We start from the raw sequence: 25,118 nt of genomic DNA on the forward strand, positions 1-25,118 counted from the left end.
GTCCTAGTCGTGATCCAGTTGTGTTCTTGTTCTGTTCTTCATGTGTTCTTGTGGTGGACTTGTTGTGTTATCATGTGTTCTTGTTGTGTTCCTCGTGTGTTCTTGTTGTGTTCCTCGTGTGTTCTTGTTGTGTTCCTCGTGTGTTCTTGTTGTGTTCCTCGTGTGTTCTTGTTGTGTTCCTCGTGTGTTCTTGTTGTGTTCCTCGTGTGTTCTTGTTGTGTTCCTCGTGTGTTCTTGTTGTGTTCCTCGTGTGTTCTTGTTGTGCTCCTCGTGTGTTCTTGTTGTGTTCCTCGTGTGTTCTTGTTGTGTTCCTCGTGTGTTCTTGTTGTGTTCCTCGTGTGTTCTTGTTGTGTTCCTCGTGTGTTCTTGTTGTGTTCCTCGTGTGTTCTTGTTGTGTTCCTCGTGTGTTCTTGTTGTGTTCCTCGTGTGTTCTTGTTGTGCTCCTCGTGTGTTCTTGTTGTGTTCCTCGTGTGTTCTTGTTGTGTTCCTCGTGTGTTCTTGTTGTGTTCCTCGTGTGTTTTTGTTGTGTTCCTTGTGTGTTCTTGTTGTGTTCCTCGTGTGTTCTTGTTGTGTTCCTCGTGTGTTCTTGTTGTGTTCCTTGTGTGTTCTTGTTGTGTTCCTCGTGTGTTCTTGTTGTGTTCCTCGTGTGTTCTTGTTGTGTTCCTTGTGTGTTCTTGTTGTGTTCCTCGTGTGTTCTTGTTGTGTTCCTCGTGTGTTCTTGTTGTGTTCCTCGTGTGTTCTTGTTGTGTTCCTCATGTGTTCTTGTTGTGCTCCTCGTGTGTTCTTGTTGTGTTCCTCGTGTGTTCTTGTTGTGTTCCTCGTGTGTTCTTGTTGTGTTCCTTGTGTGTTCTTGTTGTGTTCCTCGTGTGTTCTTGTTGTGTTCCTCGTGTGTTCTTGTTGTGTTCCTCGTGTGTTCTTGTTGTGTTCCTCGTGTGTTCTTGTTGTGTTCTTCATGTGTTCTTGTTGTATTTCAGCTGTGATCGTGAACGCCCGAATACTGTCATTATAGTGTAGCGAGTTACTGAGTTGTGTCACAGATGGCTGAAGGACTTCTACAACGACTCGTGACCGTTCTTACCTTGAGGTTACCTTGAGGTGATTTCGGGGCTCAGCGACTCCGCGGCCCGGTCGTCGATCACTAGCCTCCTAGTGCTAGCGAGCATGTGTATATACATTTTCGTCCGGTCAACCCAAAGCATCGCCAGTGAGCTGTTGTTACATTATACAGTGAGCTACTGAGCACTCAACCACAGAGACACTGAGGTACAGGGGGCCAGATTCACGAAGCAGTTACGCAAGTACTTACGAACGTGTACATCTTTCCTCAATCTTTGACGGCTTTGGTTAAATTTATTAAACAGTTTACAAGCATGAAAACTTGTCACTCAACTGTTATTATTGTTATAAATAGCCTCTTGGTGCTTTGGAGCTCATTAACTGTTTAATAATTGTAAACAAAGCCGCCAAAGATTGAGAAAAGATGGACAGGTTCGTAAGTGCTTGCGTAACTGCTTCGTGAATCTGGCCCCAGGTCTGTGGTCATGTCGTCCTCGTGAGTGTTGTATTTGTTAAGATCGCTACTCTCTTTGTCCACTCTCTTTTTCCTTGCTTTTTGTATTCTCTACTTTCCTTCTGAGCATTTTTTTTTTGTCACCAACTACAGCTTCGTGTCACTGTAACCTTCGTGTGTCGCCTTGTCTCAAGGTCAATAATATCTAAGAGTTATGACATACAGCAATCGAAACCTTGGCTTGCATGTGTGTGTTGGGTTACACACACACACACACACACACAGACACACACACACACGCACACACACACACACACACACACACACACACACACACACACACACACACACACACACACACACACACACACACACACACACACACTTGGCGTGAAATCACCAGTGGATTCCCACAGGGCTCTGTACTCGGACCTATCCTGTTTCTGATATACGTAAATGATCTCCCAGAGGATATAGACTCATTCCTCTCAATGTTTGCTGACGACGCCAAAATTATGAGAAGGATTAAGACAGAGGAGGACAGCTTGAGGCTTCAAGAAGACTTGGACAAGCTGCAGGAATGGTCGAACAAATGGTTGTTAGAGTTTAACCCAAGCAAATGTATTGTAATGAAGATAGGTGTAGGGAGCAGGAGACCAGATACAAGGTATCATTTGGGAGATGAAATACTTCAAGAGTCAGAGAGAGAGAAAGACCTGGGGGTTGATATCATGCCAGACCTGTCCCCTGAAGCTCATATGAAGAGGATAACATCAGCGGTATATGCCAGGTTGGCTAACATAAGAACGGCCTTTAGAAACCTGCGTAAGGAATCTTTCAGAACATTATATACCACATATGTCAGACCAATCCTGGAGTATGCGGCCCCAGCATGGAGTTCATATCTAGTCAAGGATAAGACTAAACTGGAAAAGGTTCAATGGTTTGCCACCAGACTAGTACCCGAGCTGAGAGGTATGAGCTACGAGGAGAGACTACGGGAATTAAACCACAGTTCGCTGGAAGACAGAAGAGTTAGGGGGGACATGATCTCCACATTCAAGATTCTGAAGGGAATTGATAGGGTAGATAAAGACAGTCTATTTAACACGAGGGGCACACGCACTAGGGGACACAGGTGGAAACCGAGTGCCCAAATGAGCCACAGAGATATTAGAAAGAACTTTTTTAGTGTCAGAGTGGTTGACAAATGGAATGCATTAGGAAGTGATGTGGTGGAGGCTGACTCCATACATAGTTTCAAGTGTAGATATGATAGAGCCCAATAGACTCAGGAACCTGTACACCTGTTGATTGACGGTTGAGAGACGGGACCAAAGAGCCAGAGCTCAACCCCCGCAAGCACAATTAGGCGAGTATACACACACACACACACACACACAGTAGGCCTGGTGGATGATGCCTCGTAGCCAGGTGGATAGCGCGCAGGACTCGTAATTCTGTGGCGCGGGTTCCATTCCCGCACGAAGCAGAAACAAATGGGCAAAGTTTCTTTCACCCTGAATGCCCCTGTTACCTAGCAGTAAATAGGTACCTGGGAGTTAGTCAGCTGTCACGGGCTGCTTCCTGGGGTGTGTGTGTGGTGTGTGGGAAAAAAATAAAAAGTAGTTAGTAAACAGTTGATTGACAGTTGAGAGGCGGGCCGAAAGAGCAAAGCTCAACCCCCGCAAACACAACTAGGTGAATACACACTCACTCTCACTCTCACTCTCACTCACTCGCCCCTGGAGCACGGGCCGGCCCCCAGGGTGCAGCACCTCAGGCGTGGCCAGTGGCGCTCTGGTAACTGTAGCCAGGGGGGCAGAGCTGTGTGAGGAGCTGGGCGTGGTGGCTGTAGGTCTTGTGTGGGTGTGACCACACTACACCATATTGAGTGTGGCCACCCACCACCCCCTAGTGTGGCCACCCACCACCCCCTAGTGTGGCCACCCACCACCCCCTAGTGTGGCCCCCCCCCTACTAGTGAGCCAACATGGCTGTACTTTTAAAAAGCCAGACCACACAGGCTTGGTCATTGTGGTCACAACATGGCGGTGGGCGGGGTCAACCGCGGCTGGTGACCTACACAGACCAAAATTACCCGTTTGGTGACCATAGTGCGCTATTCTCACACTCACACTCTGATGTGTTTTTTAGCCTCTTTGGGGAGGGGGAGCGGTTGTGACGTCATCCGTGTTATCTAAGGTAATTACATGACGTGACTTCCCTTGGAACCTCAGGGACTTGACTGGTGGATACACCATGACGTCACGAATGACATCCAATAGAGAGGCAGAACAAGAGGAGTGGGCGGGCCTGGAATATACAACGGTGTGTTGGTGAGCGGGTTGGTTAGTGTGCCAGAACCATGAGAGGGGAGAGGACTTACCGCGCCGTTCGCTTGTTCGTCGCTGTCTGCGCCCTCGTCACTACAGGTCTGTTTTGTTGTATAGTTTTTGACCAGTTCTGAGAAGCGGGGAACCTGTCAGCGTCGTGCAGGTCTTGTAAGGGAGGGAAGGTTTATTTCTGGCTAGAGTCTTTCCCAGACGGGTGAGTTTGATAGATATAACGGCGGGTAGGAGGAGCCGCTGGCTATGGGGCAGCAGGAAACTATCCAGCTTGGCTCTTTGCGCTGGTGATCGTCTTGCTTGTGTTGGTTGGTATGGGGTTATGTTCAAGGCACATTGCTGTGTTTTGCAAATTCGCATTCTCATTTTTTTTTCTTTCTTTTTAAAGGACAAATTCTTGCTCGTTGTTTATTCTTGATATTCCGTAACTGTTATCCCACGCAAGATGTTAAACGCGAATATAGCGCATGTTGGACGTGACTGTTACGGGAGTTTTGTGGCAGTGATGACCTGCGGAGTCACTGTTAGCGGCGCGACATGTCTCCAAACTCTTGTTCAGTTTAGTAAACATACAATATTGACGATGTCGGTAACCAGTAAACACCCCTCCCCCATTCCCCCCCCCTTTTCCCCACCACGAGGGGGGGGGGGGAGATACTGGCCGCCCCCCTCGCCCGCGGGGGTGGTAATTCTTCACGGTATAACCCCCAGCCTTCCGTGTAGATACACCTGTCAAGTTTACACCTACACGTTTACCTTCACTTGACCGCTCCACATTTTCCTACTGTCCTTCATGATGTTTTCTTGTGCCAGAAGAACAGGGCTTCTGCTCCTGGGCCCCAGACTTAACAGTGATTGGTCTGAATGTAATATATCCATAAAATGTAATCCCTGCCTGTTTCTTAAATGTGGAAGGCCAAAGGCTAAGAACTAGCCTGGTGCAAGTTTGCAGGATGGCATATGGGTGGCATGGGACTGTCATAGGGTGATCGGGGTTGTGGGGAGAGGAAGATAAATGTGAGGATGGAGGGGGATGGAGGTGGGATGTATGAGGAGAGAACTGGGGTGGGGGGCGGGAAGGGTATGTGGAAGAAAGAACTGGTGACATGGGGGGGCGGGAGGATGTAAGGGGAGAGAGAGAACTGGGGGAGGAGAAGGTAAATAGGAACGGCTGAAGATCCCATATATTATATACATACGAGACTGTTTGGCAGAGGTTGAAGGCCAGGAGCTTCAGATTGACAATCGACAACGCCTATGAAGTATGAAATGGTGGTTTGGTTTTCCATAGATTTTTCAACAAATTTCATTAAGCTTTTTGACACACTGTACTCCACTTCATATAGTCTAGGGCAGCTGCACTAATGGTGATGTACCTCGTGAATTAATACAAAAATCAGACAATATAACGCCAAAGTTGCAGTGAAGTAACAGTAGTAAACTAACGTGTCTTTGCTGGGTGCATATATTAAAAGTTCTCGGAGGGAGCGAGTGTCACAGACACGGGGAAAGATAGTTTCGATAGACAGATAGAAAAACATGTCGCCAAGTAACAATAAGAGTGTCTAAAGTTGCATTAGCATCACCCAATTTTTCAATATGACACATGGAATGGTATGGGACTGTCATAGACTGGGTGAGGTCAGCCCAAATGCTCCCTCTTTAAGAAAGATTGGTTCCTATTCCGAATACAGACAACTACGAAAGTCTGAAACGGGAATAGTTTTCTAGTTTTTTATCTTTTCACAACATCCTAATTTGTAACCGAACCACTGTTTGTAAACTACATTGATACAACGTGTGCCGTAAAGTAATAATTACAAAATGACATTGTGGTTCTCTTTACTGGGATTACATGTGAGGGAGAGGGGTGTGACATGGGGGGGGGGGGAAGAGAGTTGACAAATGGAGATAGAAGAGTGGTGGAGGGGGGCGTGGATCGGCCACAGCTAGGGCTTCCCATTTAGCACTAGCATAACAGTTAAGAAGCATTGCAGCAGGTCTGGTGGCGTGCCTCGTACATGGACCAGTTAGGCTGTACTAACCTGCTTACGCTATTTACAGTCTAATACATGTCTGATTCAACTTTTGTTTTTAATGCAGAGGTAGTCACCTCTGTACTACAATAAGGTTTGATGTGATAATTGTCTAAGAACATGCTCAAGATTTCTATTGTACGTGCTGTAGTCTTCTTTACCACACTAATGTGGACTATAATAAACTACAATCGAATAGATTACATACGATGGAAAGAATGACTTTATGGGGAATCTGAAACTGTAATACACTAACCCTTAGATTTATGAATTGCACATCACTTAAATAATGATTTAAAATTCACTTGTTAGTCAAATAATAACGGAAGACCTATTCCTTCTTGGGTTCAAGAATGTATATTAAGGTTTCAAAGGTAAGGCCTATTCACTTAAAAATATATTTCCTTGTTTTCTGGAGTTTGCTTTGTGGTCCTTCTGTGAACCCATTAAAGTGAATTATTTTCCCCCCTTACATAGTACGTTGCCCACAACTGACCTGCTTAACTACATGCGAGCATAACAAGGTAAGGCTTGAGAACATTTTGTGGAAACTGATTATTGATGTATTACTAACACTTCTAGATCACTTCAGTTAAGTTCTAACGAACTGTTCTGTATAATTGTTCTAGATCACTTCAGTGAATTAACGTGATTAAAGTGAATGGAGGAACAAACGATGCGTTTTCTGACCCTAGACACGCGAAACTTTCCCCAGGTAGCAAATTGATGGAATCAGCAAGGTGAAATCTCGAGAAAGTATTTGAGAATGGTTTAGTGGTTGTATGCCACAAGATTATCATAATAGGAAGATTAGAGATGCCCTTTGGAAGTTGCCGTCGTAATCACGGGAACTGCAGTTTCTAATGCTACGGTCCCAGGATCATGGAAGTCGGCAACTACCTCTGATGCATGCAATGGTCGTATGGTTGAACTGACCCACATGGTGGTAGTTGTCGGCAACTGATCTGCTCACCACTTGAAGTAAGCTTCGTGTACCATGTTAGACTCTTTTGTTGTTGTTGTTGTTGTTGTTGTAGTCTACAACCAAACGGTTGGGAAGGAAAAGCGGGATATCCCGTACTGGAGGAGGCGCGGGTCCTGCAGGTCGACGACGGTGTTGTGCTCATCATTAGGGAACGGGAAAGCTTTCAGGCGAGACTTGGATTACTATTATACGTTGCGTTGAAATTTCCGCTTTGTGTGTGTGGCATGCCCAGGTGGAGCGTGTGTTGGCAGCCCGCACCCACTCTGGCGATACTTGTCCATGTATAAAAAAAAAAAAACGACTAGCTAATGCTGTGAAGAAAAAATTCTTTGAGCCATGGCTTTATATACGTGGCGTTCTCCTGACTAATAAATTAATGCAGGTGGACACTCGACTGACGTGCTTGCGAGGGTTGAAATTTGGCTCCTTGTTCCCGCTTTTAGACTGTAAATTAAGTCTTGCCCTATCAACATTTGATTGTGTGTGTGTGTGTGTGTACGTGTACGTGTACACGTGTTGCTGCGCTACATATACTGTGAGAGCATTATAGCTGGCAAGTGACCGCCTCGCTCACTCTCCACCCAACGCTCTCGTCTAGTAACGTAGCGAGAGTTGTATTTAGTTGTGTGGAGGTGCCCAGCATATGTATTCCCACTCTCTACACCGTGTGCTCCTGGCTGGCTAATTTATACAGCCAGTATACTCGTCTACATGCGGCCAGAAGCAACCTATATCGCCTTGCATCCGCCTTCTGGATTGTGTGATCATATAACACAATGGGGTTTAGTCATGTACGTGCAAAACTTATGCAATTTGAAAATCTTGATTATTTCTTCTCTCGTGGTCTTGCATTTGCTACTTTCATAGTAGTTTCATAATAAATTGTCAATCGTCGTCTTGGTCCCACTTGTTCTCTCTGTAGCCTGGTCCTCCCGTCCCTCTTCTCAGTCCTGTTTTGACCCGTGTCAGTGTTCCCGGGTATCTTGAATGTTGTGGTCATGTCTTAAATTTTCTTAATTTCAGATTCTGGGAGAATTACTTCTCAAAGTCGATTCAAATGGCCAGATCACTTTAAAGGCTCCTTATAAGCTGGCTCTCTTGTAGCCAGAGTGCAAGCTTCTGTACTTTCTCAAGCTTTGTGTTAGAGAAAGTTGGGGTACACGGCTCATTGACAGCGTGCGGGTGCTGGAAGGTTACGAGAGTACGGAGCTTTAGTGACGGCGACGAAAGAAAGTCTCTACAGCAACTGGAGGATTTTGTACAAATAAAGGGAAGTAAGAAATTTGTACGAATGTTTGTGAAAACGAACACAGAAAAAGGTACGAACTCGTTCGTAAACATTAGGCTAATATATTTTTTGTTCGATGTTAGAAGAGGGAGACGAGACTAGTTCTTTTCTCTTCAGTATCTTCATCGCCTCGCACGTCTGAGCCAAGGGCAGCATCGCTTGCATGCTCTATCAGTTAATAATTAGCATAAAGAACTAATTTGCTCTTTAAATGTCGATTTGCTCTGTTGAACATCCATGACGGCGCGCAGCCGTATTAAAGGTTAAATATCGACTTGAATTCTTCTAGCACAGACATAAGGCAAACAGATAGTAGCCTCTCTTGATATTTAATAGAATGCCTTTTCTACACTACCATATCCTATCAATTCATAGTCTGGAAGCTATATAATGCTTGAAAAAGTTTGTTTGCTTTATAGAAGAACTGTGAATACGTTCACTGCAGTGTGTTCCCCACCGTACTGCAGTGACCTGCTTTGCTGTGAATTGTGAAGGAAACTATTTTTTGTTTGACAAGGTGCCTTGCCTGGACACCGGTTGGGAGGAGGTGCGGAGAATAAGCTGGAAGGTTTTCCCAGATCCGTTGCCACAGTGTAAGAATAATAATGAATATGGACAGCTTTACGAAACATAATGATTTAACTCGTTTCCGTACACTAAATCGAAGTTCAAATGCAGCCCACCTTTAATTCTTAAGTCAGTGTGTGATCACTGATGAATTCAAGAAGAGTTTGGAAAGCCTTGATGCAAGGAATGAAGATGCCTGGAGAGTCTAGAGAAATCAGACAAGGTAGCACACAGGCCAGGCTCTGCGACCGCCCCAAGGTGAAACTTGTATTCAAGGTTCCCAGACGGTAGCCGCCCTGCTCGGAGACGAAGGCGGTAACCTCGAGTTTGAGTGACTTTATTTTTTTGCACTGTTGTCGATATTTGGTAAATAGACTCGTTTTGCCGTCGTTACAACACGAGGGGAAATTGGGATCTGTTGGTAATGTCATCGCAAAATAAATAATTATCGCCGTAAAAAAGCTTCTGATGGATGGGATTCTTCTGAACAACGAACGAGTTTGGACAGGCGCTGAATTGAAAATTAATCTTATTTTTTTATTAATGTACACTTGAATAAATAAGATTTATTGCACCTTGGGTTGTATAGCCTAAGGTTAATCCAACTTGTTCGCAAGTTTTTCTGGAAAACGATTTTAATTGCCAAGATCTCTGTATCGCTAAGGTTGATGGGTTGTGGTTGTTATAGGTTGTCCCCGTTACAACCCCACACTCTTAACACAAACCTGCTTAAGTCACGACGCAATGAAGCTGTCACTACCTTTTGTTTACAGTTGTGGGGACTGGTCCACGGCACTGTGTGGGGTTGAGGGAGGGGGAACTTGTACACGGCAGTGTTAATTAAGGGTTGAAGGGGGCTGGTTCATGGCACCTTCATAGTTTGGTTCATAGCTGCACATTCACTACCTCTTTCCAAAACACTTATTACAATTTTCCGTCGCTGCTTTTGTTCCTTGTTCCCGCAATCTATTACCTTTTCACCCTCTCCTATTCCTGCCAATTAGCGTAATCATTCTTTTCCTCGCCCTCTTGGCCCACATTTCTGAGGAAATATGTTTATCCTTGAGATAACGGTACCTCGGCATTTCCTCTTTGCCTTCCAGATGTGGGTGTATGTTTGTGTGTAGGTGTGCTGTGTGTGGATACCTTGGGGGTGGGGGGGGGGACGGTGCTGAGCTGCTTGGGTGTTTGCATAGTGATAGTCTTGAGGACTGGGCGTCCCTGGCATGTCTCGAATGTGTGTGTGTGTGTGTGTGTGTTTGTTTTCCCTGCGCGGCGTGAGGTTACGTAATGGTTGGTTGGTGACAACACTTCATGTATCACTTTACCAAGTGAAGGTTGGGTGGTACTTTGTGGGGTGAGTGGGGGGGGGGGTGGCGCGGGGTGGAGGAAGATGATGTGCAGAATAGAATGCTTGCCACTAGGCTATTCGGAAAAAAAAGCTGATAATCTTTCAATAGCCTAAAAAAGTAGGTTTAGGCAGTAGCCTAAACCTCTAAACCTCTAAAATAACCTCTAAAATAGTATCGTAGTTATGTAGGCACTAAGCTCGATTATAAGCTTGTCAACGAAGAGAGAACATACAAACCGTATGTGACAGTGTCTTGACAAACATTGAAAGCGGTGTGCTGGAGAGGGTTAGTGTGTGTGTGCACTGTGTATGGACCTCCTTAGAGGCTGTGTAGCGGCAATGGGACGCTGTTCAGCACGGCGGTGTGCAGGGAGAAGGGAAGGGGGTTCTGCTACAGTGGTGAAAGTTTGATCTTGATCTACTTGATAGTTGTAGGGTAGACGGGGAGGTAGGGGTGATCAAGTGAGTTTTTGTCTTGAAGGCGACGGGAAGAAGTGTAGCGGGAGGGAAGGACGGGAAGGGCAAATCTCAATGGACGTAAAGATAAAATACTAGAGGGTTGAGCTACCCCCGTGGCAGGAGAACTTGTCACATGTTATAAGCTACACACTGTGGGGGAGGAAGATGGTGGGGAAGGCATGAGGCGTCATCTCTGCATATGAGCTTCTTGTTCTATATTGTTCGCAGTACGCAGTCATTAACAACGTCTTAACAGGTCGCCGGGAGGGTGTGCATCCTGCTGGCCACTCGGTTGGATAGTTTCCTTTTCTAAGCTTGCCGAGTAAGCCGGACGACTCGAACAGAAAACGGAACAGTACGTCACTTTTGGGTAGATTTCATTTCAAATTACGTCCAAATTTGGCCATAGCTCGCATACGAGCCAAAAGTGACGTTATATTTAAGAGGACGGGTTGCTCGATCACGCCTCTCGAGAAGTTTTCTTTAAATGTGTATACCTGTATTACAATCCTTTTAAATATTTGCCTTCTGCGTGCTTATTTTTCTCCAAATTTTGAGGCTCTGCTGTTGCCAGTTATTTCCGTTTATATAATTACGTCTCGCTGAAAGGTCACATTTTCCCACGTTTTAAAGGCTCGCTCAGTTGGGTAAACTTTTTTTTTTATCTATATACAAAAAAAATTATTCTGCAGTGTTTTTTAAAATGTTCCCTCAACCCGTCACTGTACTATGCATGTCAGGTTTGAGTTGATTTTCGTGTTTGTGCCAGTTAGGCTGGATGGCCAAGCAATCTACACAACGTTTCATTGAAAGACGGTTCCCATGATGCTGGTATTGAAAAAGCAGTGATGCACGAGTGGGACGAGCGACCTTGCACTAAAGGTATCAATAGTATGAAAGGGGGGCGGGGCCGGTCAGAGTGCATTGCTCCAAACAGCGTATCACGGAGCCGCAGGAAGTGGCACAGGGCCGCTGCATCACACACTACAGTAAATATTACAGGTATTGCCGGTGATTGTGGCGACGGTGTGGGGCGTAGTGTCGGCGATGGACCAAGCTCCGGTGCTTGGGGAGCATGGCGGATGACCAGCACTTCCCACGTTGGGTGAACTCTCCCAGGCAAGGCGGCCACTGTGACTCTGTACTCTGTGGGTGGATCACACCCTTGCTTGATAGTTTTGTGGTGTGTGTGATGTTTACTTCTCGGCTAAACACGGGAAACCTGTATTGTCGTGCCCTGCGACTGGCTCTAACGTAACCCACATCTTTGTACAAAGCCATTTTATATACCACTTAGAGGCAACAAATTTAAGTTGAGACAAGTGGGCTGACCACTGGGGTTTCCAACAAATTTCAGATCTCGAACAACAAAGAATGGTTAGAAAAATTTTCACTAAACGTAGTGAAGTGTTGCGCTTCATCTAACCTAATTTCTCATGACTTTTCTCCTAGCCAGACTTTTCCCACTTAACAAAGAACGATTTGGTTTTTGTGCGTCATAATCGCAATTGAGATCATAAGGTGTACAGGTATTTCTTGCCTTGTAAACTAGGGATACGAGCAGCAGCTGCTTAGTCATGGACCACGTCAGGTTTCTGGACGCTCTTGATAACTGATGGTTTGACGTGAAAATGTTGTGCACCGTTGTAGAATGACTAACAGGAGTTTTTCGTTTTTATAACTTTGAAATCTTTCTGGTTATCATCTTGCCACGCTCTAGTTAGGTAGCAGGCTTCCATAGGACCAAAGGTGAGAATCATTTGCAATAGGGAAAGTTGCCGTAGAAAATTTTTGTTGTCCGGTAGCATTGTGTACCGTCATTGAGAATTATAAGAACCTAACGTATTTTCAACCTCCCTAGATTGTTATTCTTTCATAGAACACTGCGAATTCGGAGCGAAGAGGAATGGGGCGAGGACGGAGTGTCGCCACTGGCTGCCGTAACTCTGGGATGGCGCCACAGTGAAGGGACCATCTGTTGAGCTGCCACACAGGTCGTCGTGTGGTTCAACACTGTGTGTGTGTGTGTGTGTGTGTGTGTGTGTGTGTGTGTCTCTATATATATATATATACACACATACAAGAGAACGCGTGCACAAGCAAGAAACTCGTTACTGCAGAGCTGTGGCTTCTTACCGCAAGTTGCGAGACAATGTCCGCCAGGGGTGTGAGGGAGTTGTCGCCCGGAACTACTAAAGTTATTTTTATTTTTTTGTTTTTTAAATATCCATTCATACGCAGACTGTGGGCGATACAGTGACCAGTGAAGCTAAAGAAAAAAAATTGAATCGGTAATAAAAATTAGGAGGCAAAAAACATACGCATCTGACACAAAGACTGCAAATATGCATTGTGAATTAAATTTATTTAGGACATTTATAAATTAACATTTTGCTCATTTAATAAGCTTTAAATCGGTTTAGACACGTGCAGGACATGCAAGTTACCGCTCCTAGACGGTTACAGTTTTAAGTGGACGAAATATAGAAGTTTCTATAAAATTTGCACCAGGAACAAACGCAATAGACAAGTAAATGGATTTACTCCTGAATGGCTTTACTAGTTTCCTATGGATAGGGAAACTAGTAAATCTAGGAAGAGAACTGCGTTGCCCGAGTCTCTGTACGTCTCTCTTAACTCCCTACCGTATATGTTGGTATAGAGAATTCATTTGCGAACATTTTGACGTCAAACATGATTATATCTCCCTAAAAATAAGACAGGGAAATTTATATGATTGTTTACCATTTCTGTATCATTGGGAGGACCCGCCCATAGGCCCCCCTTCTCCTTTTTTTAACACATTTAGGAACGTCTGCATTTGTGCAGCTACCCTAGACAATATGAAGGAGTACAGTGTCAAAAAGCTAGCTACGTGATGCTAAAAAATCCCCATCACACAGGATGGTTAGTCATACAGAGACATAAAGTAGTCTGCACTGCAGACTCTGGGTGCATTAAGAGGATACATCATCAACACAAGAGTGAATAAGGCAGCAGTGACAATAAAAGTCCCCATCTCGCAGGATGATTAGTCATACAGAGCCATATGTTCAGTAGCCTGCACTGGCAAATTGTGGGTGCAAATATGAAGATATCTTCAAGAACACTAGAGTGAATAAAGTAATTGCAAAGCTCCAGGTACCTCGTGCCAATGGGTCTGAATGGTCTAATAACTGGACATTCGGTGATGTAGTGTGGGAGATCATGCCGCAGTTCCTGTTTAGAGTTTGCACCTGGAGTGCTCAGGATTGGGAGATCCGTCACCTGTAGCCACCTGCCACAAGTAATGGTAACCCAACCTGATCCTGGCAACCTCTGTGTCGCACAGACTCCCAAAGTATTGGAAAAACTCGGCGTTAATCACACGCTATATTTCACACTTGACAACATGAAAATGGCTTACGGGTGTTTATAATTGCAAATATTTATAAAATGCTTTTACATAAGCCTACCTCAGCCAGCCTATATCCGTCCCATACCCCCAGACAATCCCCCATGCAAATTTGGGCGAAGCTATTCCCGAGCGTCTGGTCTTCCAGCTTTGGACAGACAAGACAGTCAGTCTTACAGACATTGATATACTTCGCCGTTTATAAATCAAATTCTCCGGCTGTGACCGGGTTCCTGGCGCCACGGGAATATAAGTATCCTGCACCCATCCTCCAGAAAGAATAGGACTTATTGGTACTTTCGATCAAACAAGTTACTATAAATACCATAATTTTGAAAGGATAGGCTCTGATCCTGCATCTCGCTGGACGTAAAGGAAATCTTAGTATTGAACTCTCAACTTTGTTGAGTGACTAGATTTAACAATGTGACAATTGGTTCATTTCTTTGTAACCCTTCAGTGAGTGGCAGCAAAACCTACTTGTGACGAGTTCAGTTGTCTTGAACATTTTTCTAATATTGAAATTAATTTTCGTTGATAATTCAGATTCTCAGTCGTATTAAATTACAGTATATATTTAGACTTCAAGATTTCGCTAATTATTGTGCTCCAAACACCTATATATGATGAGAAGCCGTGTTGTGGGTTTTCCTTTACGGTTCATGCAAGACTGGAAAAGCATGGTACCCATAACCCCTCGGCCTACATGTCAGGGCAGACATGATCACTACATACGAAATTCTCGAGAGGAAAGACAGAGCAGACAAGGAAAATATATATAATATATAATTTTATATATATGGAGAGTACATTAACAAGAGAAGAACACATGGAAGCACGCCCAAACAAGCCCAGGACATCAGAAAAAAATTATGTCCATATAGTGATCAAATGGAATGCGCTGTGAAGTAAGAAGCAAAATCTAAAAGGTTCCGGAACCTATATAGTACAGTCGACTAAGAGTTGAGGCGGGACCCAAGAGCAGTAGTAACCCCCCCCCCACCCCCTCCAGATATTGAATAACTTAGCGGGAACATGCTTGGGTATGCCTCAGGCTCTTAAATTCTACACTGCGTTAGTGATGCAGTGTAGAATGTCTACACTGCAGTTTTCTATATAGTCAGTTGTGGTCGTACAAGGTACCCAGGCAGCTGTAAGCGGAACACAAGGTTTCCATAGATGTACATAGCCGTGTACTTACAAATATGATATACAAATATTTTTTAGAGTCCACAAACCTGGGTAATGATGTAGCTTGCTCCCACCCCAGAGCCCGAACCTCGCCACGGACTGTTATTTTAAGAGTGCCGGGAGATCATATAGTTTGCGTTCATGTGGGGGGGATATGCCTTAACGAGTGTCTCGGGAAATGCCTAAGCACTAAGGCATAGTGCTTACTGATGCTCCCTGAGGAACTCTACTGGGGTCAAATGGAGAGAGTTAGAGTGAGTTAGAGAGTGGAGTGAGTGTGTGTGTGAGAATGAAATGTGTGGATTGAGAGAGGAAGATTGTAAATCATGTATTAGGTACGCTGTGGGGGGGGGGGGGACTAGTATTTGTGAAGTGTGGTGGAGGGAGAATGTCGGGAGTTTCACCTGGTTCTTGTTACTGCCCGATAGTATATAGCCAGATATGTGATCCTCTTGAAATATTTCTTCCTTGTGAGTGGTGTTCGTGGATTATTAGTGATCCTGTTGCGTCGCAGGTCTTGTCTCCCTCCAGTTGTCTCATATTTGGTACCTGAACAGCTATGTACGTGTGTGTGTGTGTGTGTGTGTGTGTGTGTGTGTGTGTGTGTGTGTGTGTGTGTGTGTGTGTGTGTGTGTGTGTGTGTGTGTGAAACCCAACATACTTTATGGAAACTTACGGCGCAGATTACATTTTTATGCCTCTGGTGCCGGAAAATTTACTGCCCGATCACTCACTGCTCTGGTGAGCCAGTGACAGCTACTTTCCCTATTCTCCGCGGCGGTGCCAGCAGGGCAGACCTGCCGGATACATCCCACCTAGACTAGAGTGTGCTGTAATGTTTTCTTGTGTTGCAGCGTGGAGAGGGGGGGTGGGGCTGCCTGGAGGGGACGTAGTGTAGCGTGTTGGACCTGGTCGGTAGGGTGGGCGCGTAAAGTGACGGGTGTAATAGTAATTTTTGTTTAAATATTAACATTACAATTGTTCTGTACATCCAGAATATACAATATACATGTCAAACATAACGAGCCGATATCTTTGCTCAGTAACGGTACAAGTGCCGTCATGTTTGTCTCTTTCCAGCATGTTCAAACTTTTGGTTCACCTCCAGTTGCTCTTATCCTGGAAGAATGTTATTCATACGCATTCCTCACGATAATCCTCACTTTCCTTTATCCTCGCTCCGTACTGCTGAGCACTGGGCTCTGCCTCTTGTTTAGGGGAGTGTGGGAATACGGTCACGTTGCAAGTCTGTTGGAGATGTGGTTGAGGTTGAGATGAAAGGAAGGCAGTTTAGCCAGTAGGTAACTATATTATTTCCTCCCTAATGTGTTGTCATTTGATATTGTCTAAAGAAAAGCTAGTAATAATTCCACAACGTGCCGAAAAAGACTCTTAATCATAGTCATTTTTAATATATAATGTTATAAGGCGCATGCGTCCGAGACATACGCTCGGAGAAGAGAGGGCAATACTGTATAGGGTAAGGCTTAATATTGAACATTATAACCTTGTACTTGCTTCACATCAACGGCATTATGGAATAATGAAGTTGTTGTTGTTATAGAATCAGCTACTCGGAACAACTTTCAAGTAGCACGGGCTATGGTGAGCCCGTAGTGGACTTGCCTGGCACAGGAGCGGTGCTCGACGAGGAAGAGCAGCCTTATCTTTTGTTCCGTCGCCCAGGAGAGGGGCGTCAGTCCTGTGGAGTCGGTCAGTGTACACAGGACTCCCTGTACGGAGGTGACTTGTGGAGTGGTCGCCCGAGGACACACTAGTGGTTTTCAAGGCCAAGAACGTCACTGTTGTTTTACCTTTAGTGTTGACACGTCGCTCACTTGTCTTTGAGAAAGAGGGTAGTCAAGGTTAGCAGTTTTGGGTGATGGGGCGGGCGGGCGCGCGCGCGCACTCCCTGGCATACTCTCACTCTCACTCCATCCCACCTCTCTCCCTCCCACCTCGTTCTTTTTCTTCCCTCCCATCACTCTCGTCCAAATCTCGTTCATACCAGCCATACTCTACACGGGCTATTCATGCCCGTGCCACCTCTTAAGCGGTTTAACCTTCATCAGTCCATACTCTGCCCTTCCCCTTCAATAGAGCCGCACGCGTGCTGTCTGCACATGAGCTAGCAACTTTGGCCGACCAGAACAAGGGTGAAGGAATAATTGGCGCAGTATACCCGTCTTCCTGCCAACGGCACACTGCCTCCACTTCCCCCAACACCACCACCACAGCCCTCCTCCCCCCCCCCCCCTATGCCAGCATCTCTGGCCTCGCCTCCGCCCCATTAGTGCACTTGGCCTCATGTTTCCGCAAGAGGAAGTCTTGTGGGTTATAACAAAGAGTAATTTAACGAGTGGGACAATGTGGCCTGAAATGCCTGTCTGGGTCGGCTTGTCCAGGAATAGACACGGGAAGAAGATACAGTTGAGCCTCTTACCCTCACTTGGAGAAACACAAAGGGCTTGGCCCAGGTATTTGCACATCACTTCCTCTTTAAAGATACTTTGTCTACAATAAATTCATTTAGCCTCTTATCACAATTGAATTTCTTCCCATCTTGTTTCTCCTGCCCCCTCACACTTACTGACCTTGCTGTTCTCCCCTCCAGTCTTCCGCCAGGCAACAGTCTTACCTCTGCTGGCTGCTGCTACACACGTGCAGGCAAACACGCCCATGAGGAAGCGAGCAAGAGCACACAATGTACACGCGACATGACTACCATTTCCCCGCCAGAATCTGTACTTGCATAACCCATTGTCATTCGGGGGGGGGGGGGGGTGTATGTATATATGCATGTATATATATGTATATATATATATTATATATATAACTGAAAACTCACACCCCAGAAGTGACTAACTCATACTGCCAGGAGCACACTGCATCTGGCGTACAGGGTGCTCCTAGCAGTATAGGTTCGAGTCACTTCTGGGGTGTGAGTTTTCAGTTACATATATGCCTGGAGACCGTTCAGGCTTGTTCGCATATATATAATATATATATATATATATATATATATATATATATATATATATATATATAATATATATATATATATATATTATATATATATAAAATGTGTGTGTGTATATATAATGTACAAACGCGCAACTAAAAAAAACCTTCGGGTACGATGCTTCCTGAAATGAGCAGGACACGACAACCGTGACTTCAATAACCTTCATTTAGTTCTTATCTCTTGGCGGCTGTCCTCCTCCTGCACCTGTCCCACCAGTCCACCTGGCTGGGACAGGTGCAGGAAAGTCGTGTATACATTTTGTTAGCCTGAGAGTAATACAGCAAATACAAGAACAGTGACAAGTTATTATTATTAACATCTTTATTGACAAAATTAATTAAAATTGTGCCTTATCAGAGGATTTCAATTAAGTCTTATTAAAGTGAGGATAATGCTGGTACTCTGTCACGCAGGACAGAGGGTCATACACAAGACAATAGGTCTAAACTGGCAAAATACATATATAATATATATATATATAATATATATAATATATATAATATTATGGTTACAATCTGTTTTAATGTGTGAATATGTAAAAACAACTTTCTATTGTGCACTGCCACACAAGGGCAGGGATGGGTTCATAAGTGATGCAGCTTAGAAGTAATATAAATAAAATTGTTCTTCATTCTTTAAAATGGACAAGCAAATTTTGGATAAATTGTTAGGGTGTCGTCCAGAACACCTGAGTCAATGAAATAGTTACACAGTTGGTAATACAATAGGCCAGGAGGTCTAAAATCTTTTACAGTTTCACATTCAACAATATAGTGTTCTAGTGAATGCATTAAAGGTTTATCACAGAGTTTACAATCTGAATATTCTGGTAGTGGCTCAGCCTCACTAACCTGCCAGATGTGTCTATAGCCAAGGCGAATTCGCTCAATGACTACATCACCATTGCCTGGTCCGGTTACTGTGCTGACCATACAAATAGCTATTATTACAAAACTTGTCATAGCTTTTAATACTGCATCTTTCAGGTCTCTGGGCATATCCTACTTCTTCTAAATCTGAATTAATTTCTTTAATTTGTATGTTTCTAATAATTGCATTATAGTCCAAAGTCATAATCAGTGTTTTCTTTCCTGCAAGCCTCATTGGCCAATTGATCTACAAAGTCATGTTTTCCAACTCCAACATGGGATGGGGTCCACACAAATTTTATACAATAGTTATTATCATTGGCAAAAATTCCATTCCATTTAATATTACAAGCTACTTCAGACATACATTGAGATGGGTTATTTAAGGACTGCAGAACACTTAGTGACAGAATATCACTCCACCACCATTGAGCTCTAGGTACTCAGTGGCTAGATTAATACCCAATAGCTCAGTCTGTGTCGTACTTGCCCAGTTGTTCAATCTCTGTGTATTAGACATGATCATTTCATTCCCTTTATACACTGCACATGCACAACCTGTTCTACCAGTGCCTAACTGCACGGAGCCATCAGTAAAGGCGTAGGATTCAGTTTGAGATTTTGAAGATGACTGTCAACAGCTTCTAATGTTATACATCTCATAGTTTCAGTGTTATACATTTGTTTTACACTGATGGGGATATAATGCAGAGAGACCTGTACATCTTTCCATGGGGCAATATAGTGAACAGTTTTATCAATATTAAGAGATATATTCAGTTTCAGAAGATTGTAGGCACAATTACTGAGCCACACACTGTAAGGAGCTTTTTGCGGTGGATTGAGGGAACAGTCAGAATTGTTTAGAATGCATCTCAATATAATTTGAATAGAGCTGGGGGGGGGACCCTTATTTTTCAAAGTTTTGGCACAAAACATTGTACTAAGTAGAACTATTCTTTCGTAAATGGAAGGTAATTTTAGTTCCTTTCTCGTGTTAACAATTCTGACAGTTCTAGAACAACCAAAGATGATGCGCATGGCATTATTCTGTACTACATGTAAGCCTTGTAATTGTTTAGGAGAAAAATTAAGATGATGCAAGGCATAATAGTCAACAACAGATCGTATAAAGGCAACATAAAAACTACGAGCATATATTATGTTAATGCCAAATCCTTTGCCAACAAGAGTTTTGAGAGGTTTAAGGCGCTCAACTAGTTTTTTGCGCAGGTTGCTGATGAGATTTGTATCATTAACCTTGACTCAAAGATATTTATAAGATTCACAAGTCTCCACGGGCTCAATAAAGGCTCCCTGTGTCCTATCCTGGGAGTGTACAAAATATTCGGCAAAGCATGTTTGTGTGCTACACTTGGGCATGAACCCATATAGGTTAGGAGCCAGTTTTTCTTTGACCTGAAACATGACACGATTGAGAACAATTCTTTCAGAAACTTTACACATGCAAGATGTAAGGGAAATGGGTCTGAATTTTTGAGAATTAGGTTTAGGAATTGGTACTATGAGACTTTGTACATTTCTATGGCAAGATACCTTGTGAGAGGCTCATTTGATAGGTCAAACAGAGGGTGGATAGGGGACATCATTCAGTAAGCTCAAGGTCTTAAGTTATACCATCCTCACCAGGGGCAGTTTGTTTAGGTTTCCCTAATGCTGATGTCAATTCAAAGGGGGATATAGCAAGCTGATCCGTTAAATCTGGTGAGGAAAGTGTTATTTTCAATATTAGTTTCTGTTAATGTTGGTATTATTTAAATGCTGCTATGTATCTGGGGGTAAGGAAGAAATTTGTGAGACACTAGACCATTGAGCTAGGAGCATGTCAGCATATTCTGCAGGAGTATGATGAAGCTGAACTGGGGCTGAAGGTTTGGTAATGTTTTTAATTTTGTTCCACATTTCCGATAATGATGTGGCTCTATTGATACCTTGTAGGAATTGTTCCCAATATGGGTCCTTAACTTGACACTTAAGCTCGCGAAAATCTCTGGCATTAAGGAATGCAAGTAAATTGTCAGCTGTTTTGTCTCGTTTATAACAGCCAGCAAGCTGAAGCACTTTAGCTCGCTCTGCAATAATAGGATCCTCTGTCCACGAGGAAGAACGACTGTTCTTTTTTTTTTCCTTGATTTAACCCAGGTATCATAATAACTGGTAATGATACTGACAGGGTCATTGTGGTCCACTGATACAGATGTATACCCAGTGTACCACTTGGGTACATAAGCCTTAAAGTGCGGTTTAAAATTGTCTGGAATGTTGATTTTTAACCCTAGGATGAGGATTAGACCTAATATCCGCTACATTGTACTCCAAAATATATTGCAAAATGATCACTTACTAGTTCTGGGATGAGCCTAACGTGGACGTTACTATCTACTAGGCTGTATCCAATCACATAATCCAGCCTACTCCCCCAATAAATGGGTCTGTTTATCAGTATCATACACAGTAATATTATTATCAATAAGGTATTTCAAGAAGACCCTTCCATTATTGTTACACTGAACCTCACCACGAGCAGTGTGACGAGCATTAAAGTCACCCATACATAACATACCTGTGTTACCTGTAGGTGTCGGTAGCAGGTCTGCTTTAAGTACACTACATCGTCCATATACAAGTGTTAGTTTTTCGGTCATCCTTAAGCCCTTTATTCTGCCCCATGACATTTCACTTGCGTTACTTGCCTCGATCTCCCCATCCCCTCCCGTCCCCCACTACCCCCTCGCCCTGTTACCTGCCCTTACAGCAGAACACGCCACAAACAGACGACCATAAATTGTGGTTTAGTCCAGTGCTCCTTTGAGGGCTATTCATGCCCGAGCCACCTCTTGGGAGGCTTAATCAATCAATCGATCGTCCGGTGCTGTGCAGCGGTACAAAATGTTGCAGATCAGTGGTGGTTGCTTCACTCAATGGGGGAATGTCGTCTGTATGCCCTTTCTGATTCGTGATATTATAAATGGTAATACATCGACACCATTCTTTCTGCTAAATTTTATTATTTTGCTGCTCTTGGCAGGGAGGCGAGAGGTGGTGGTGGCAGCAGCAATGTTGTAAGAGTTAGTGCCTTGGGTCAGGGTTAGCTCAGGTCGACACAGGTCAGTACACCAGTGTGTCGCTGACGACGCTCTGTGGGGGAGACTCGTTAGTCAGTTGTGGAGGCCCGGGGGGGGGGGGGGGAGCGGGGGCGGCGGTGGAAGAGAAGATCGCACAAAAATATACATTGAATTCCTCTCACGCGAAAGGATGAACTTTATTGTTTGGTTCTTATGCATATACAGTAGTGTTTTGATTAGATTCGCGGCTTTGTAAAACAATTTTCAAATATGAAAATGCAATTTAAGTAATGTCTTTTCCACTTGGGTAGGTCGCGATGAAGGTAAACAGGGTCCCACTTCCTCTGTACACCTCCCCCTCCTTCCTCCCCACCCACCATCACCTCACGAGCGCTGTCGTGTGCCTCCCCACATGCCAGCCCTCTCGCTAACCCCTCCCTTTACCCCCACTTTGTGACGGACGAGTTGAGGCCACACACTCGACACCTACATGTCTCCCACGCTACCTCTCGGCGGGAGTGGTGGCCTCGGTGACAAAGACGGTGACCCTCGACAAGTCACAACCCCACACTGGGGTTGTGACGCCTGGAGGCGCCTGGAGTTCAACACTTCCTCCTCCCGTGCAGCGGCAGTTGTCCAGTCTCCCGCAGGATCCACTCACTGGACGGAGTAACGATGTGCCTGCATACTTCCGGATGCCTGTCAAACATTTCGGTGTGCTTGCATAAGGTTACTGGTGTGAAATGTTTACACATTTTCGGGTAGTCTCATTATTATTCCTCTTGACATTCTTGCTGAATGTTAGTTTCATTAATTCGCGAGTGTTCAAATAGTCTTATGAAAACCATCAAAGGTTTGTGAATAGTAGTTATAATTCCATATACTAACAATTTACTGTGATTTATTTTGTTTTCACTTTAAGATCACTGTATTAAACAGTCATCGATGGACTGAAACACAGTGCACTTGGACGCCTGTCTTAGTGTGATAGCCATCTTGTGTGAAGGACTCTCCATAAACAACTTAACATAAAAAATAACTGGTTAAATAAAATTTACTCCCAGATTGCCTGCATTTTGTGTACTTGCGTCCACTGCAAGCAGGAAGTGGCTGGTGCTCTGTAGACTGGTCCTCAAGCTGACAGATTATTTAGATGTTGTGTGTAGACAAGGAGGTAACAGTAATTAGCCCCTTCAGTAATGTGTGCGACGGTAACGCCACATGTGAGGATTTGTTGGCAAATTCCGCCTCAGCCTGCAGGTGTTGCTCGCAGGTAATCTGGCAGCCAATTTGTTACAGGTTGCCTTGTACTGTAGACGAGTCAGATTGTAGGGAAAACTACAGACGGTGCTACATAGACCTCCAGGCTTGGTGCATTTTCCGATACCTACCTACTATTTCCTGGCACCCACTCTGCTTCCGCCTTCCCCCCCCTCCCCCCTGCTATATCCCCCAACTCCCTGCTTTACGCCCTTCCCTCTTTCCCGTGGACCCCCATTCCGTTCCCTCGCCATTTACCTGCTTAACTTGGGAAAACCTCCCTTCGCGGAAAACTCTCTGTTGAGGGCTACGCGTGGCTGTCATCTACGGGAGGGTTGTCAAGGACGCCACTTTAGGCTACTCGTCAAGCAGAAAGTCACCGGTAGTCCTGAACACAGACTAGGAGTAAAGTAAACATTATACAGATACAGGACCGCTGCAGGGTGGGAGCAGTAGTAATTGGAGGGTCGGTTATAAACAGATTTGGTGGGTTGTTATAAAAGTCCAAGATTACAGTAACAATGTGAATGACATAACAGAAGTAGCAACCACAGCATCAGGACCAACGGGTGGGGAACGGCAGCTGTAAGAGGCAGGGTGAACAACGGGAGATTAGGAGCAAGATTATTAACAGATGTTCACGGTAACGGGGAGCGAGCCAGAACCGAACCAAAGTGTCCAAAACCCCGGCACTGTCACCTGCCACCAGGTACACTTTTCTACTTCCCTCCCTCCCCCTCCTTCCTTCCTCCCTCCCTACCTTCCTTCCCTCCTACCTTCCTAGATACGGTAATTTTGGTCCTTCCCCCCCCCCCCAAACCCCTAGTTATATTTATCATCAAGAGGTTCTTTATCTCCGTCAGTATCATTCGTCTGTTTATTCTCTCCTTCCTCTCACGTTCAGGTAACTCTTGCACCATTACTCATTTTAATTTCTCTCTTCATTCCCTTATTATAGAATGTCCCCCCCCCCCTCCTCTCCCACCAGGTTGTTCATGTTCTTCAGTTTCCTCGTTCTAGTTAATCTTTCTCACCTGCTTTTGATTGGTTAGTCACAGCATACCATGCTGGGTTGGTCCTCGCCGCGAACCACTCCACCCACTAACCCACCCACCCGTCTTAGTCGAGAGAGAGCGAGTTTCTGTCGCCACAACGCTGTAATCCATCTCGGTGTCTGGAGAACTAGCCTTTTTAATAGTTTTTCCTTAAAAATTGCTAGACGGCACATCGTAGATAATAACATTTCTTAAGAACATAAGAACAAAGGTAACTGCAGAAGGCCTATTGGCCCATATGAGGCGGCTCCTATTTATAACCACCCAATCCCACTCATAAATGTCCAACCCAGGCTTGAAACAATCGAGGGACCCCACCTCCACTACGTCTCGCTGTAATTGGTTCGACAAATTAACAATCCTGTTACCGAACCAGTATTTACCCTAGTCTTTCTTAAATCCTAAACTTATCCAATTTATACCCATTGTCTTGTGTTCTGTCTTGTGTTGATCCTTTTAATACCCTATTAATATCCCCTTTATGTCCATTCATCCACTTGTAAACCTCTATCATGTCACCCCTAACTCTTCGCCTTTGCAGTGAATGCAATTTAAGCTTCGTTAATCTTTCTTCATATGAAAGATTTCTAATTTGGGGAATTAACTTTGTCATCCTACGCTGGACACGTTCAAGTGAATTTATATCCATTCTATAGTACGGCGACCAAAACTGAACTGCATAATCTAAATGGGG

General features: G+C 44.4%; 1 protein-coding gene across 1 annotated transcript in view; it reads left to right on the top strand.

Annotated features, from left to right (window-relative positions):
• Positions 1–3,444: 3,444 nt before the first annotated feature.
• LOC123762673 (DM13 and DOMON_DOH domain-containing protein skeletor) overlaps positions 3,445–25,118 on the top strand; it is a 118,726-nt gene continuing 97,052 nt past the window's right edge. The window contains exon 1 of the mRNA XM_069332026.1: positions 3,445–3,945. Coding sequence (XP_069188127.1) covers positions 3,879–3,945 — 67 coding nt within the window. The 5' untranslated portion in view covers positions 3,445–3,878. The remainder of the gene's footprint in view (positions 3,946–25,118) is intronic.

Source organism: Procambarus clarkii, chromosome 27, assembly GCF_040958095.1.
Source record: "Procambarus clarkii isolate CNS0578487 chromosome 27, FALCON_Pclarkii_2.0, whole genome shotgun sequence".
Lineage (NCBI taxonomy): Eukaryota > Metazoa > Arthropoda > Malacostraca > Decapoda > Cambaridae > Procambarus > Procambarus clarkii.